This window comes from Oryx dammah, unplaced genomic scaffold (genome assembly GCF_014754425.2).
Source record: "Oryx dammah isolate SB20612 unplaced genomic scaffold, SCBI_Odam_1.1 HiC_scaffold_27, whole genome shotgun sequence".
Lineage (NCBI taxonomy): Eukaryota > Metazoa > Chordata > Mammalia > Artiodactyla > Bovidae > Oryx > Oryx dammah.
The window spans coordinates 111,823,299-111,839,660 of record NW_024070211.1 but is presented as its reverse complement, the minus strand read 5'-3'; the positions used below and the strand labels follow the sequence as shown (position 1 = coordinate 111,839,660).

At 40.0% G+C, this 16,362-nt stretch overlaps 1 protein-coding gene across 1 annotated transcript in view; it reads right to left on the bottom strand.

Annotated features, from left to right (window-relative positions):
• Positions 1 to 5,317: 5,317 nt before the first annotated feature.
• PDK1 (pyruvate dehydrogenase kinase 1) overlaps positions 5,318 to 16,362 on the bottom strand; it is a 39,190-nt gene continuing 28,145 nt past the window's right edge. The window contains exons 9-11 of the mRNA XM_040229355.1: positions 14,039 to 14,149; positions 10,608 to 10,721; positions 5,318 to 8,042 (exon numbers count right to left, since the gene is read on the bottom strand). Coding sequence (XP_040085289.1) covers positions 7,902 to 8,042; positions 10,608 to 10,721; positions 14,039 to 14,149 — 366 coding nt within the window. The 3' untranslated portion in view covers positions 5,318 to 7,901. The remainder of the gene's footprint in view (positions 8,043 to 10,607; positions 10,722 to 14,038; positions 14,150 to 16,362) is intronic.

The window sequence follows — 16,362 nt, the reverse complement described above, 5'->3', positions numbered from 1 at the left end:
GGAGTGCGTCAAGGCTGTATATTGTCACCCTGCTTATTTAACTTATATGCAGAGTACATCATGAGAAATGCTGGGCTGGAAGAAGCACAAGCTGGAAACAAGATTGCTGGGAGAAATATCAATAACCTCAGATATGCAGATGACGCCACCCTTATGGCAGAAAGTAAAGAGGAACTGAAGAGCCTCTTGATGAAAGTGAAAGAGGAGAGTGAAAAAGTTGGCTTACAGCTCAACATTCAGAAAACGAAGATCATGGCATCTGGTCCCATCACTTCATGGGAAATAGATGGGGAAACAGTGGAAACAGTGCCTGACTTTATTTTTTGGGCTCCAAAATCACTGCAGATGGTGACTGCAGCCATGAAATTAAAAGACGCTTACTCTTTAGAAGGAAAGTTATATCCAACCTAGACAGCATATTGAAAAGCAGAGACATTACTTTGCCAAAAGGTCCATCTAGTCAAGGCTATGGTTTTTCCAGTGGTCGTGTATGGATGTGAGAGTTGGACTGTGAAGAAAGCTGAACACTGAAGAATTGATGCTTTTGAATTGTGGTGTTGGAGAAGACTCTTGAGAGTTCCTTGGACTGCAAGGAGATCCAACCAGTCCATTCTAAAGGAGATCAGTCCTGGGTGTTCATTGGAAGGAATGATGCTAAAGCTGAAACTCCAGTACTTTGGCCACCTCATGCGAAGAGTTGACTCATTGGAAAAGACTCTGATGCTGTAAGGGATTGGGAGCAGGAGGAAAAGGGGACGACCGAGGATGAGATAGCTGTATGGCATCACCGACTCGATGGACATGAGTTTGAGTAGACTCTGGGAGTTGGTGATGGACAGGGAGGCCTGGCGTGCTGTGATTCATGGGGTTGCAAAGAGTCGGACATGACTGAGCGACTGAACTGATAATAGCTCCAAAAATTAAAATACTTATGTTTAATTCTAATATGTTCAGAATCTGTATGCTGAAAACTATGAAACACTGAAAGGAACCAAAATCAATCTAAATAAATTGAGATACATTATGTTCGTAGACTGAAAGTATCAATATTGTTAAGATATAAAATTTCCCCATATTGATCTACAAATTTAACACATCACAACCAAAATCTCAGTAGGAATTTTCCTACTGAGAAAGATACTGATTTTAATATCTTTTCCCATTACTAGTGACAAGGGCATCAGTTTTTTAACCAAATTATCAACAAAATTTCCTTTACTATACCCTTAGCAGTTACCTACTTACAGGATAGTCATGTATTACGCTAAACCATTGCAATCATCTGCTGCATTATTGCAAAACACTAATGAAATGCTCCAGTCACAGATATGAGGTATTACTAGCTGACTTTGATGTGTTATTCCAGGACACACATCCTGGAGACTGGTTCACCATCTAGCGTCACCAGAGAAAGTATCCCTTGGACCTTGCTTAAGCGGTCATCTCAAGTTCTCTTTGCCCCATCATTGCTGAAAAGTGCCACAGGTTTCAGGATTGGGTCCATGCTTACCACCACCAGAAGGCAACAGGATGTTAGTGGAGCTGCTATTATTTGCTGTTATCTCCCATGACCCTCCTATGAAGTGGATATGAAGATAAACATGACACACGTGTATCACTTCCTTGCATTAACTGGGACTGTTACTACTTACATGTTCCACTGGGTAAGATCCTTAAAACTGAGATTTCACCAAAAATAAGTTAACAAATAGAAATAGGACTTCAAGTTCATGGGTATACCCCACTAAGTACTCCAGATATCAGGAATGGATCACTCCTAGCCCTTCTTGCTGCTGCTGCTGCTGCTGCTAAGTCGCTTCAGTCGTGTCTGACTCTGTGCGACCCCACAGACGGCAGCCCACCAGGCTCCCCCATCCCTGGGATTCTCCAGGCAAGAACACTGGAGTGGGTTGCCATTTCCTTCTCCAATGCATGAAAGTGAAAAGTGAAAGGGAAGTCGCTCAGCCGTGCCTGACTTTGCAACCCCATGAACTGCAGCCTACCAGCTTAACACTCTAAGAATCAAATTACTAGCTATATCTGACTCCCTACTCATACTTCAACTGGTTTAACCTCTCCAGTTTGTCCTTTTGATGCTGAGAAGTTTATCCCACAGGCTTTAAAACTCTTGCTATTCAAAGTGTGGTCTATGGGTCAGCAGCATCAGGATCACCTAGAAGCTTGTTAGAAATATAGAATCTCAGACTTCACTGCAGACCTGCTGAATAATAATGTTTTACCAAGATTTCCAGGTGACTCACATGTACATTAAAGCTTGACAGACATTGCTTACAAGGACTTAGCTCTACCTTCCCATTGGTTAACTAAGTCCTTGAGAAGACGTCCTGGGACCCAGTAACAATAATCAAGGTCAGCTGTGCACCACAGAAAATGAACTATCACCAGACAATCTAATGATCGTTCCTACTGATTATTTTGTTGGTCACTGAGGGTCCCTTTCAAGGTGAAAGGGAACTTTTTCTCCAGAATTTAATTTGCCACTCCACAGCTAGAGACGGTTGGCTTTATCAAACAGATTCATTGATGAGCTCTAATGGCTTCCTGGTAGCATCTTTAGAATTTCCTATGTATACCATCATGTCTTCTATGAAAATCGACAGTTTTACCTCTTTTCCACTTTGGAGTCCCTTTATTTCCTCTCTGATTGCTGTGGCTAGGACTCCCCAAACTAGGTTGAATAAAAGTGGCAACAGCGGACCTTCTTGTCTTGTTCCTGATCTGAGGATATGCTTTTAGCTTTGCACCACTGAGAACGATGTTAGCTGTGGGTTTGTCATATATGGTCTTTTTCATGTTGAGGTATGTTCCTTCTATGTCCATGTTCTGGAGTTTTATCATAGATGGGTGTCGAATTTTGGGAAATTTTCCTGCATCTACTAAGATGATCATATGGTTTTAATTCTTCTAGTTTGTTGATATAGTGTATCATACTGATTTATTTGAGGGTATTGAAGAATTCCTGCCCCCTTGGGATAAAGCCCACGTGATCATGGTTATGGGAAAATTTTAATACACTGTTGGCTTTTATTGGCTAGTATTTTGATTCTTTTTGTGTCTATGTTCATCGGTGATATTGGCCTGGAGTTTTTTCTGGTATAGGAATTTTATAGTTTTAAAGTGCTGACAATATTCTATGTGACAACTGTAGCACACTGTCTTGATTTGTCTTGACTCATAGACTCGCAGAAAATTAACTGAGTGAATGTAACATTCAAATGGAAGTTCTCTGGTTGACCTTACTGGGATGAACATTGTATAGTTTTGCTTAAAAATCTCCTCCTAACAAAGTAAAAGATAGCTGCCGCTGTTCCTCAGTATAAATAACAGCTTTTCCAAGACAAGAAAAGACAAGTTGTGCAGCAAAAACTGGCAATCTTGCCCCAGGATGAAGGGACTTAGAAACACATTCCAAACTCCACTAAAATGGAACCTCTGTTCTGAACGTAATATAGTTGGACTAATTATAATATTGGCACCAGTGAGGAAAAGTGTTAATAGTAATAATAATGATGATAATATATTGTTTACTATTTGACAAGCACATGCATATATCAATACAGACTAAATCTCATGTTATACAATTTTCAAAAACTGGCATTCTTCTTACTGTTTGAAGCCTATGGTTAATGACTGCTGAAGGAATGTGCAGAGCGTGTGGTATGATATGCCTATCTCTCTCCAAATGTGTAAGTAGAACAAAAGGTGCAGTAGTTTAAGAATGCCAGGACCAACCAACCAGTGGTGTGTTCTTTTTTGATATATATTAAGTTCTTCATACCACATTTTTTCAAGTGCACTGGGTTTAGCTATAGGAAAATTCATTTGGGGGCCAGAAATTAATCATATACAGTACGCTGACAAAGTTTCTTCAAGAAAAGCTATTGGCAAAACAGCCTAACACAACTCTCATTCAGTTCAGTTCAGTCACTCAGTCGTGTCCTAACACAACTCTCATTCAGTTCAGTTCAGTCACTCAGTCGTGTCCGACTCTTTGCAACCCCATGAATCGCAGCATGCCAGGCCTCCCTGTCCATTACCAACTCCCGGAGTTCACTCAGACTCACTTCCATTGAGTCGGTGATGGCGTCCAGCCATCTCATCCTCTGTTGTCCCCTTCTCCTCCTGCCCCCAATCCCTTCCAGCATCAGAGTCTTTTCCAATGAGTCAACTCTTCGCATGAGTTGGCCAAAGTACTGGAGTTTCAGCTTTAGCACCATTTCTTCCAAAGAAATCCCAGGGCTGATCTCCTTCAGAATGGACTGGTTGGATCTCCTTGCAGTCCACGGCACTCTCAAGAGTCTTCTCCAACACCACAGTTCAAAAGCATCAATTCTTTGGTGCTCAGCTTTCCTCACAGTCCAACTCTCACATCCATACATGACCACTGGAAAAACCATAGTTTTGACTAGATGGACCTTTGTTGGCAAAGTAATGTCTCTGCTTTTCAATATGCTCTCTAGGTTGGTCATAACTTTCCTTCCAAGGAGTAAGCATCTCTTAATTTCATGGCTGCAGTCACCATCTGCAGTGATTTTGGAGCACCCCCCCCCAAAAAAATCTGACACTGTTTCCACTGTTTCCCCATCTATTTCCCATGAAGTGACGGGACCGGATGCTGTGATCTTCGTTTTCTGGATGTTGAGCTTTAAGCCAACTTTTTCACTCTCCTCTTTCACTTTCATCAAGACTTTTAGTTCCTCTTCACCTGTTAAAACTTCACAGTTATGGCACAAGTAATTGAAGGTACAAGTTGAAGTTGGTTGACTTGTTTTTTGGCTTCCTCTCCAATTGGCTGCTCACAAGGCCACAAAGGGCCCATAACACTAGTAGTCTTTTCCCTGGTCTTTACTTACACAGTCTTATTATGGAACTTGTCAGTTTCAACAATGAAGGGAAGATTGGTGGTCATATCCCATCGATCAGGACTAGGACAGGGACCTATCTTGGATTAAAGGAGCTTAATTCTGACTTACAGCTGGTACAGACAGTGGGCAATGCTGGTTAAATTAAGCCTTTTCCTATATACTTATGCTGTGAAAAGTTATTCAAAGTGTACACTCACATAACCTCTTAAAAAAATCACATGGCGGAAAATGTTCATTTACGTAGTAAGTCAGTCATCTGCGGATGTGTGGATAATGGAAATCTAGCATAACTCAAACCATACAAACTCTACCACTTGCTCTTGCCATCAGAATTTGGAAATCTCAGTTCAAAACACATCCTCTACCAAGTGTAGTGAGGGGCAGTATGAGCCACCTACCTGCAACTTCTTGTATATTTACAAAATGCTGACTCTTGATGAGGAGAGACCTTTATTTTAAAACAATTATATTTTGAAAAACCTAAATTGGGTCACTTTATTTTCAGGATAAGAGTCGATCCATGTTTTCCATTTATTACCATACACAAAACATTTTATAAAAAACAATAGGGTAGACTGCCACTTCAACATCTTCATGTAAAAACTTCACAGTGCAAGAAAGTGATTACTATTAAGTATGAAGACATCTAAAGCCAGCTAATATTTTAATTATAGGCCAGAATATTTTTTTGTGATTCTTCCTAAAAAATGTTGGCACACTCATTTAATGCCCAGGTTACAAAAATCACTTAGTATCACTTCTTACCCTTCAGTATATTTCTAAAATCTACATAGCATCATACTAAATGCTGGTGGGAAAGAGAGTGTAAGACTCTAAAAAACTTGTCAGGTAGCACAGTAATTTAAAACCGACTAGGAGAAAGCATCCCCCTCCCCAAATACTTTTGTATGTAATTTTCTGTCCCTTAACCACAGTAACAAAGTAAAAAACCATTATACCTTAAAAAGAAGCTAAAAAGGAAAAGATTTCACTTCTTTGAAACATCACTTCTTACCTCTTAAAGAGAGAAATTTTCATTTTGTGTGTGTGGGGGGGGGTTGTTTCATAAATAAAAATATCAAATTTATGTCAGTTGTACAAATGTTTCATTTAGGAAAGAAAGCAAACACTTTGATTCAGAGGATTTTAAAATATTTCATCACTACAAGAAAAGTGTAATTTTAAGCTAAAAAATTGTAACACATTTAGCTAATACAAATCATCCACTGGCATATCCTATTGTTTCTCATAAAATGCATAATTAAGGAGGAATAGGTCAAAGATCTTTTCCCAATGTCGGTCACATTAGCTAATCAGCCCCAGGCAAACACTTGCAGCCTCAAGATCCTCCTTTCTTACCTGAGGGTCCAGGGCTAACAGCTCTTTAACGTCCCTTCCTATTTACAAATTTGTGTAGAATTGTTAAGCCTGCATTACCCTTTTGAGAATGAGGTGTTTCAACTTGTATTTTCCCGATAAATTTCCCCATTTAAGTATTATAGCTATTCTCTAAACATTTAAAATCTTACTTTAAAATTTATTCTCAGTGTATTTCCCTGTCACCTTAAAAGATGAGGGAAGACTAACAACTTAGGTCTCACGGCATCCTGGTCTCCTAGGCTAGGTGGCTGACGGTGACTGGCAGATATTGCTTGAGACCTGACTCCATCAGGGCAGCTTTGGGCCATACTCTTGAGTCTCAAAACGAAGATGATACCACCTGTTTGGTATTTCTTAAGCCTGACACAGTTATCATTATATACCAGATATACCAAAAAATTTGTACACTACAAATTACCATATGAATGCAAGTGATTTTTGTGATAAGCCCAAGGTGACTTTCTTTCCTGAGGAAGTATAGATATCCTGATAAAGTATAGATAGATATGTTTTACAACATGGTTTCGTCAATACTCGTGCATTTATGGTTTTAATCCTTTGGTTCCGTGACTTTCCTCCTGTTGTCAACCTGTCTCCTGCTTCTAATTATGCTTCTAATTGCAACATTTTGTGTCTCTTAGAGTCCAAAAGTCTGACCTTTCCATAGATGAAAACCAAAACCTAAAGATCTGTTGCTTTAGCAAATGTGGTATCTTCATTACTCACTTTAAAAGTGTGATTTTCTAACTAGGCAAGGCATCAGACTCATCTAGGAAGTGTTGTAAAAATTGAGATTTCTGGGCTACGGCTACAGTCTGACTCTGTATGTCTAGAGTAGGACCCAGAAAAACCCTCTCAAAAGCTTCCCCAGGTAATCTCAACAATCATTAGTATAGTTTCTAGGACTCAATGTTCTGCCCTCAATTTCTTAAATTCAATTTAGAATTTTAGCAGCTGGTCATTTTTAGTTCAAAAATTTCCCACTGCATTAATCATAAGCACATTCAAAGTAGACTGCCCATGATTTTGGCTTAACTCAGTAGGAAACTAGTCATTACAATCCTTTGCAATAAAATTTAAAAATGATGAATTAACTTCAGAGTGAAGACAATGCATGTAGATGCTGAAAGGTGGCTGGCTGTATACACTTACAGGGTGCCTGTTTGCTGCCTTAATCGCAGTCTGAGGATCATTCTTATTGCATCTGTCGTTACTAACTCAAATCTGGCAGAACTCCTCTAAAACAGAAAGATGGCTAACCGGCTACTCAGTATTAAGGAACTGTTTCTAGCAGACATAAAAGTATTTTTTTAAAAAACAGCCACACAGCTTCCTACAGAAATGCAGACTTCCACGCTTCTGAAGTCTACCGTAAAGAGAAAGTTGACCAAAACTACCGTTGCTTAAAAATATGTTCAATTAACTGTGACAATATAGGTGTAAAACAGGTACAACTTCATCCTTTATGAGATTCACCAAGTGTAAATGAAATTAATCTTCCACCTATGCTACCTATCCAAATAGTTAACTGTGAATATGACGCATGAAGTATTTGGTATAACGTAGTTCTGATACCACCCCTTCCAAATTTAATAAAAAGCCACATCCGGATTTTTCCAGGGGTCCCAAGTGTGTCTAGGCACTGCGGAATGTCGTCATGTCTTTTGGTTCTCTGCTGGGGACACACCAGTCGTCAGCCTCGTGGTTGGTGTTGTAATGCTTCCAGGCAGCTTTGTTATACACTGGGAGTCTTTCTATCGATTCTGTTGACAGAGCCTGAGAGGAAAAGCAGGAACTAAGTCAGGCACTTTTTGGGAAATTCATTATTTGAGAAAAATCTACAATGGCAAAAAGTTTACTACAAATGCGTTTGAACTGTGGTGTTGGAGAAGACTCTTGAGAGTGCCTTGGACTGCAAGGAGATCCAACCAGTCCATTCTGAAGGAGATCAACCCTGGGATTTCTTTAGAAGGAATGATGCTAAAGCTGAAGCTCCAGTACTTTGGCCACCTCATGCAAAGAGTTGACTCCTTGGAGAAGACTCTGATGCCGGGAGAGATTGGGGGCAGGAGGAGAAGGGGACGACCCAGGATGAGATGGCTGGATGGCATCACGGACTCGATGGACGTGAGTCTGAGTGAACTCCGGGAGATGGTGATGGACAGGGAGGCCTGGTGTGCTGCGATTCATGGGGTCGCAAAGAGTCGGACACGACTGAACTGAACTGAAACCATACTCTATATTGGATTTGTATTTTATCAATCATAAAACCATCTACATACATTTAAAATAGAGCACACATTTGAAACGTGTTACTTACTGAAAGCTTCCAGCAACTGCTTAGTGTGCATGTTGAGTTTACTGTATGCAGTATTCTCTAACCAGCCTAGAAGTTGCTGGTTTGGAGTTTTACACAAGTGTCATAGACATTCTTATAAAATTTGATCAACAGAAATTCATTTTCAACAGAAGCTGAAAAAGTCAGTTAAGTGTAAAAGCATAAAAATTCACATAGGTACCTTAACATATGTAATGTAAAAGCATTTAATGAAATCTGGGTTTGAGCCTATGTCTCTTCCTACCATTAAAGTCACTGGTTTTAGTTATAGCATATGTGATTTCCACATCATGCACAGCTGACCCTCCATATCACTCCCAACCCCACATGAATACCAAAATCTGCTGATGCTCAAGTCCCTTATATAAAAGGCTGCAGTATCTGCATATCATCTACACACATCCTCCTGTACACTTTAAATCATCTCAAGATTAACTACAATAGCTAATACAATGTAAATGCTATAAAAATATAGTAAATATTATGTAAATAGTTGCTGATGTGCAAGAAAATCAAGTTTTGCTTTTTGCAATGTTCTGGTATTTTTTTTTCTTCAAATATTTTTGATTCATGCTTGGATCTATGGATGCAGAACTCGGGGATATGGAGGGCAGACTGTAATTACATGTTTCCAACATTATCGCCATTAAGTCACTGTTCTATTTCAGCTTCCTGTGTATCACTGAGATAAACTACATTCCTCGTTATCGTCAAATTAGGATATGTTGTTAAGATTTCAACTATAAGCAAAAGGTATTCCCTAAGATGCAGAAAATATTAAACTAGAAATTTAATTCCAATAATGGTAAGGAAGGACTTTATTTTTAATTATTCTGTAAGACCTCCTGTATTCTATTTTTTTTCCAAAATGGAGCTAAAAATCTTTCACCTATACTTATATTTTTTAATGCCAGAACTGCCATAACCCCTTGATCTATAACAAAGCAAATAAAAACATTATATTTGATGATAAAAAGGGCAACATGAAGGCAATATTTTTAAGTTCCTCACAACTGAGATGGTTAAGAAAGAAAACTTTTATCTTCAAAGAACTTAACATTTTCAGACAAATTTACTTTTTCTAATGTAAAGTCTTCAGCATTTCCTATCAAATAGGTGCCATCTAGTGGCCAGGACAAGAGTGACTAGAGTCACTAAAAATGGAGGTACCTACTACCAGTCTGCTGCTGAACCAATCCAGCACACTGGTGGGGCTGAGGGCTTTCTATCCCTGTGATATACACTGATGTGTCAGATAAACACATGGACCATCCCAGGTAAGTCTGCTTCCACCAGGTGAGCTATATGCCTACCAAGGGTCACCTGTAATTGTTCCTAAATTTGTTAATATATTTAAATCTGTCACTGTAATTTAATCTAAATATTGCTTTTAACAAAGCACACAAAAATGTAGCGGTAGCGTGGGGGGAAGGTTCTCTGACAACTAAGATGACGTTTCATAAAGACTCGTGAAGGAAAGTTATATAAAAACTGCTGTCAAAAAAGAGAAGACAACTGTAAAGGAACTGCATAAAAATCAGTAATGATTATGCACTTGGCTGTTTCTTTGATTAAAGAAACCAAAACAATGTACTGTAGGTATAGCTTCTGTAAGAAAGACAATTAAAATTTCAATCTGAAGAGCCATACGCAAATGAAAGGCCTTAGCAAGTATATCAAAGACTGGTCAATCAACGTCCATTCATGCATCTTAAATTACAAATTTAATTTTAACATAACTTTTTGACTGCCCACTTTAACCCAATTTTTCTTCTACTAACAATCATAGTCCTGATCACTATGGGTAAGAGCATTTCTTTCCCACAGAGATCATTTGTCAAAACAGATGCACATCCTTGTTAAAAAAAAAAAAGAGAGAAAACACATATGTTTGTATTTTAATATCATGAGGTAGAAGAAAGTCTCATTACAGTTAGATACTGGTATCTTACAATCAAAAAGTCCCAGAAGTACCATTAAGTACAGAAGACTATGGTCTTTACCTTAATGTAAATGACTGCATCTGTCCCATAGCCCTCTAGGGAATAGAGCTTTAGGTCTCCTTGGAAATACTGCGCATAAAGGCGTGATATGGGCAGTCCATAACCAAAACCAGCCTGTTTGAGAAAAAAGGAAATTTTATTCAGAAAGCCACACACTGAAATACTTTTCTAATTAAAATAAATGATACTGGAGTATCCCAGGGCTATCAGAGCCTGCATCTAAAAGATTTGTTAATACCTAAGTAGTGAAAGTGATCAAGCTGCAGCCTAGTTGAGCACTGTATTAGATGGCTTCCCTTTGGTCATTTGAAATTCCTCTTTTTCCTATAAAACAACCTGTGGGGGTCTAGAAAAAGCATGCTTCTCTCTTCTTTACTGGCCTGCTCCAGAGTATCCCTATACTGCTTTCGGCGTTATCATTTAAAACATGTTCTCTCTTTCAGGGGCAAGAGTAGAAAGACCTGGTGGCAACCTCACAGATGCATCTCAAGACTTCATACCATTAATTCCAGCCTGAGTCTTGAACCTGGAGAGATCCCTAATAGGTCGACTCTCTTAATACTCACTGACATGTCATCTCCCCCACTTAGAAATCTTCAAAGCACCCCAACACCCACCAACCCTCACCATCTCCAACCCATTGCCTTGGAATAAAAATCCAAGCTTCTAAAAGAGAGCTTTCAAGATTTAACAAAATCAGGTCTGTGCCTTCCACTTCCCAGTCCAGCTGAAGTAGACCTCCTGCTCCTAAGTTCCTCAAGCACATCAGGTTATTTTTCACAGCTGTGTCTTTGCTCATTCTGTTCCCGGTATCTGGAATGGCCTTTACCTGGATAAATCCTGTCAATTCTTTAATATGAAGCAGAACATTTGGATAAGTGTAAAAAAACAAAGTTTTTTTTTATCACCAACTCAGGTGTTTAATGACATTTCATAGAACAGTTTAGTGAAGAGTGTATGTGATTCAGGAATCGATGCTATTAACAAATCCAGGCTCTGGCCTTACCCTACCACCACCATTTTTTACTTGACTTTTTAAACCAGAGTTTCTGTTTGCCCCTCCAAATAAACTACCCATTCTCCACATTTCCCCTTGTCCTGGGAGGCTGGCCTGAGTTGATGTGAGCGGGCTTCTGTGCCCTCTGCTTCTGTGTCTAGCCGAAGGGGAGCCCAGCAAGAGTCTGCAGGGAGCCATTTAGGGTCATCATCCCCTGCTCCTGGGGGGGCTAGGCCCTGGGGAGTAAGCAGCTGCTCTCTAACACTCCTTTCCGAGCTCTGCTGACTTCTCCCTGAGTCAGGCGGTGACAGCTCTACTGCTGCTAGCCTGGATTCCTGTACTATCCCATCACTCTTTCTGTAATTTGTCTCTATAGATAAGCCTTCCATGAAGTATCATAATTTGAACTATCTCTTTCCAAGTGAGACTCTGACAGGTACATTAACTGGTTCCATTTCTGCACGAGCAGGTGGCTCAGGATCCCGTAGTACCCAATCTACTTCATCACTGCCTCTCCCTCAGCCACATGCCTGTGGACCCCTCAGGCTTCCCTGTAAGTAGTTAAAGAAACTAACTTTCGTTTAACTAATGCTAACTAACACGGTGGGCTTGGCCCACTGCTGGGTCTGCACAGTGTCCCACACCAGCCAAAAGTGGACTGCCCTGTCACTACAGCCTCTCTCGGGGCCAAGCCCAAAAGACAGGAGTGAAAGCAAATCCTACCAGTGGGTGGAACTCAAAGTGGCACACCTACTTGGCCCATGGGCAGCGGCAAATGGGCTGGCTGGTCAGAGACTTGGAAAGAACAAAACTGGATAACTGACGAGGAAGAGGGAAATGGGGATAGTCCTCTTTGAACAGCTCAGGGCATGAAGACATTCTGTTCCTGCAGATGCACACCTGAAGGTACCCACGTGAAGGCAGCTCTCAGTAATCAGCATGACCGGATGGCTGCCCCAGTGCTTGCTTACTGGTCCCCTTACAAAGGGGTCATAACAGCAGGAAGGAGGCTCTGTGAAAGCTCAACCACAGGCTGACCCTCGGGAAGGCTGTGTAAGCTGTGTGGGCAACCTGTGTCATGTCAATCTTCCTGTTTTTCTTAAAAATCCACATACATCTTGCATCCTAAACAACAACTCTTACACAGCATTTACTACGTGCCAGGTACTATTAAAAAATGTGTTTACATATATACAATCTTCACAATAATTCAATCTTTAAGGCTGGGGAAATTGTGGTACTGAAGGGTCAATAATATTCCCAAGGCTGTATCCTAAACAACTCTTACACAGCATTTACTACGTGCCAGGTACTATTAAAAAATGTGTTTACATATATTAACTCAATCTTCACAATAATTCAATCTTTAAGGCTGAGGAAATTGTGGTACTGAAGGGTCAATAATATTCCCAAGGCTGAACAGCTAGGATGTGGTAGAGCTGAGAATGGAGCAAACAGTTTAAATTTAGAGTCTGGACGACTACGCTATGCTGCTCTCCACAAAAATTCTAAAATATTTGTTTACTACAAAAGGAGCATATCCCTTTTCTCCACTTAGAGTAAAATTGGAATCTAAGAAGATACGCCTGTTTATTTGACCTTTTCTGTCCTCGGGCACATGGATGCCTACCCATATCTCAACTAGAGCAATCATTTAAAAGGTTTGGTAAGACATGAACCGTATTGCAGCTGTAGCTACAGAATCTGTGCTGTTTAACTAGAATGTGCTGTGCAGTTTGAATGAAGTCCTCTCAGTGACTTCCTAGGGAAGAGTCTAAAATAAACCCATCTTAGACTGTTTTTCCTCATGTTACAAAATAACTCCAGGGTATATGCCAGAGAACCTTCAAAGCCTGGAACAACAAGAGTTTTGGGTGAGAGGTTTTGCAAAGCACTTTTCTGGGGGTTGGAGGACCAGGACTGAGTCCATTCAAAAGCTAATCTTATTAACCTGAAAAGAGGTGACTGATTTTTTTTTTTTTTAAGCCATCAACACAACTGTTATTTGAGCCACAGGCAATTAAATTAATTAGAACTCTAGTATTACTTCTGAGCCTCAAATATGTAGTCTTTCTAATTACAAGTACTTGAGGGGAAAAAAAATTACTAAAGATTAAATCAGTGTTGACCAAATACTAGTAAAGCTGGTAATTTAGACTTCACATTAATAACAGTATATCAAAATGTGGTTTACCACATGATAACTACTGACACACCACTATCAAGCTTGGCAATAAGAACTCTCAAACTCATCATTTTTTAAAAAAAGCATTTCAAAAACTATAAATTTAGGGGAAAGTGTTCTTGTTGTTTTTCTCTAATAGCTTTCCCTCATCCTGTTTGTGAACCCCACACAATGGCTTAACTGATTTATGTGGTAACCTCTTTTTTGGCGAGTCACAAAAACCCGCTTCACGGTGTTTTGATCACATACCAGGGGCACTGCTCGGGACGTCTCGACACGAGGCCGGGGTGCAGTGGAGTACATGTAGTTAAAGAGTCGGTCGATTTTCCTTAGAGGAACACCACCTCCGCGGTCACTCATCTAGAGAGAGAAAGGATTATGCCCTGTGACCAAGTCCCAGAAACAGCAAAATACCCATGCACGCTGTGTCACCATTTAACTGTGGCTGACGAGCCCTGCTTTTCAAAATGAATACCATGCAATTCAAGTTACAAACATAAACATTTACCCCACTGCTGGACTTAATCCCTCAACTACATAGAATTTTAAGATATAAAGAACTCCACTGCGACACAGATTTCCAGCGCTGTCGTTTGGTGACTAAATCATGTTTGACTCTTTTGCAACCCCATGGACTGTAGCTTGCCAGGCTTCCCTTTCCATGGGCCTCTCTGGGTAAGAGTACTGCAGTAGGTTACCATTTCCTTCTCCAGGGGATCTTCCCAGCCCAGGGGTCAAACCTGCATCTCCTCTGACTCCTGCGTTGGCAGGCGGGTGCTCCACCACCGAGACCCCTGCGAAGCCTGCTTTCAGTGCTGTGGTTTTGTGAATCACTGCAGTCACACTAATGCCGCAGCACACGACGGGGAACAGGTCTAGCTTATCTTGAAAGGGAAAGTGAAGTCGCTCAGTCGTGTCCGACTCTTTGTGACCCCATGGATCAGGCTCCTCCGTCCATGGGATTCTCCAGGCAAGAGTACTGGAGTGGGTTGCCATTTCCTTCTCCAGGGGATCTTCCTGACAGGGATTGAACCTGGGTCTCCTGCAATCCAGGCAGACGCTTTAACCTCTGAGCCACCACCAACAAATTTGTAATTCCTCTCTGGCAGGCAGTTTGACAACCTGATTAAACATGCATGTACCCTTTGACCCAACAATGCTTATCTTAAGAAAATTATGAGAAAAGCATGCAAAGTATGTATGAGAATATCCATCATAGCACTGTGTAGAACAGCTAAAACTGCATTACCACCTAAACAGGGGGCTATTTAAGTAAACTAATATACATTCTAAAATAGAATACTATTTTGCCATTAAATATTACATAGAACTGTATGTACTGGCATGGGATGTTCATAAAATATTGTTAAGTAGCAAAAAGATGGAGAAACATTTATAGCATTCTAATTCCATAAAAATTACAGAAGTCTATAATGAAATATAACTCTATTTCAATGGAATTATAAGTGATTTTCTTCTTTGGGGGCTTTAGTTTCTTAATTTTTTTCCACAATTACTTCTATTATGGTAAAAAAGTATAATTTTCATTTTCAGGGAGGAAAAAATAGAACCATTTCATTGTGTTTTAAGAGTCTCATCTACAAGTAATTTCACAGCATAGTCTCCTAGACAACTTTCTGGTGAGTTATAAAGGACATAGTTCTTTGTATTGTTCTTATGTCCTTTTCCAACTCAAATCATACGCTATACTGAATTTGGTAATTTATTTACAGATTGTCTTCATTATGTTTTCCTTCAATTAACATGGAACATATTTCCCTAGCTTGTCTTAAGAGTCTCTTGGACTGCAAGGAGATCAAGCCAATCACTCCTAAAGGAAATCAACCCCGAATATTCATTGGAAGGACTGATGCTGAAGCTCCAATACTTTGGCCACCTGAGGCAAAGAGTCAACTCAGAAAAAGATATGGGTGCTCGGAAAGACTGGGGGCAGGAGAAGGGGGAGGCAGAAGATGAGATGGTTGGATGGCATCACCAACTCAATGGACATGAACTTGAGCAAACTCCAGGAGACAGTGGAGGACAGAGAAGCCTGGCATGCTGCAGTTCATGGAATCACAAAGTGTTGGACACGACTTTGCAACTGAACAGCAACAACACATTGTATAGCTTTATCTTCTAATCTACTATAGCCATTTTCTCTAGTCACAAAATCTAAATTGATTCTACTATCTATAATATTCACATGGTTGTGATATTCAAACAAACCTGCTTTTAACATATTGATATATAGATAAAAACCATACTGAATTATATGTAATAAAAAGTCAATTTGAATGGCTTATAGTGTTAGTTGCTCAGTAACAACATATAGTTGAGTTTTTATAGTCTCAAAAAACTTTCATTTCAGCTCAGTCACTTGCTCAGTCGTGTCCAACTCTTTGCAACCCCATTGACTACAGCACACCAGGCTTCCCTGTCCATCACCAACTCCCGGAGCTTGCTCAAACTCATGTCAGTTGAGTCAAAAAAACTGTGTGTGTATATACACACACACACACATAAATTACTCTCACAATAGAAATTCACAGATATTTTAATTTTTAAAATAA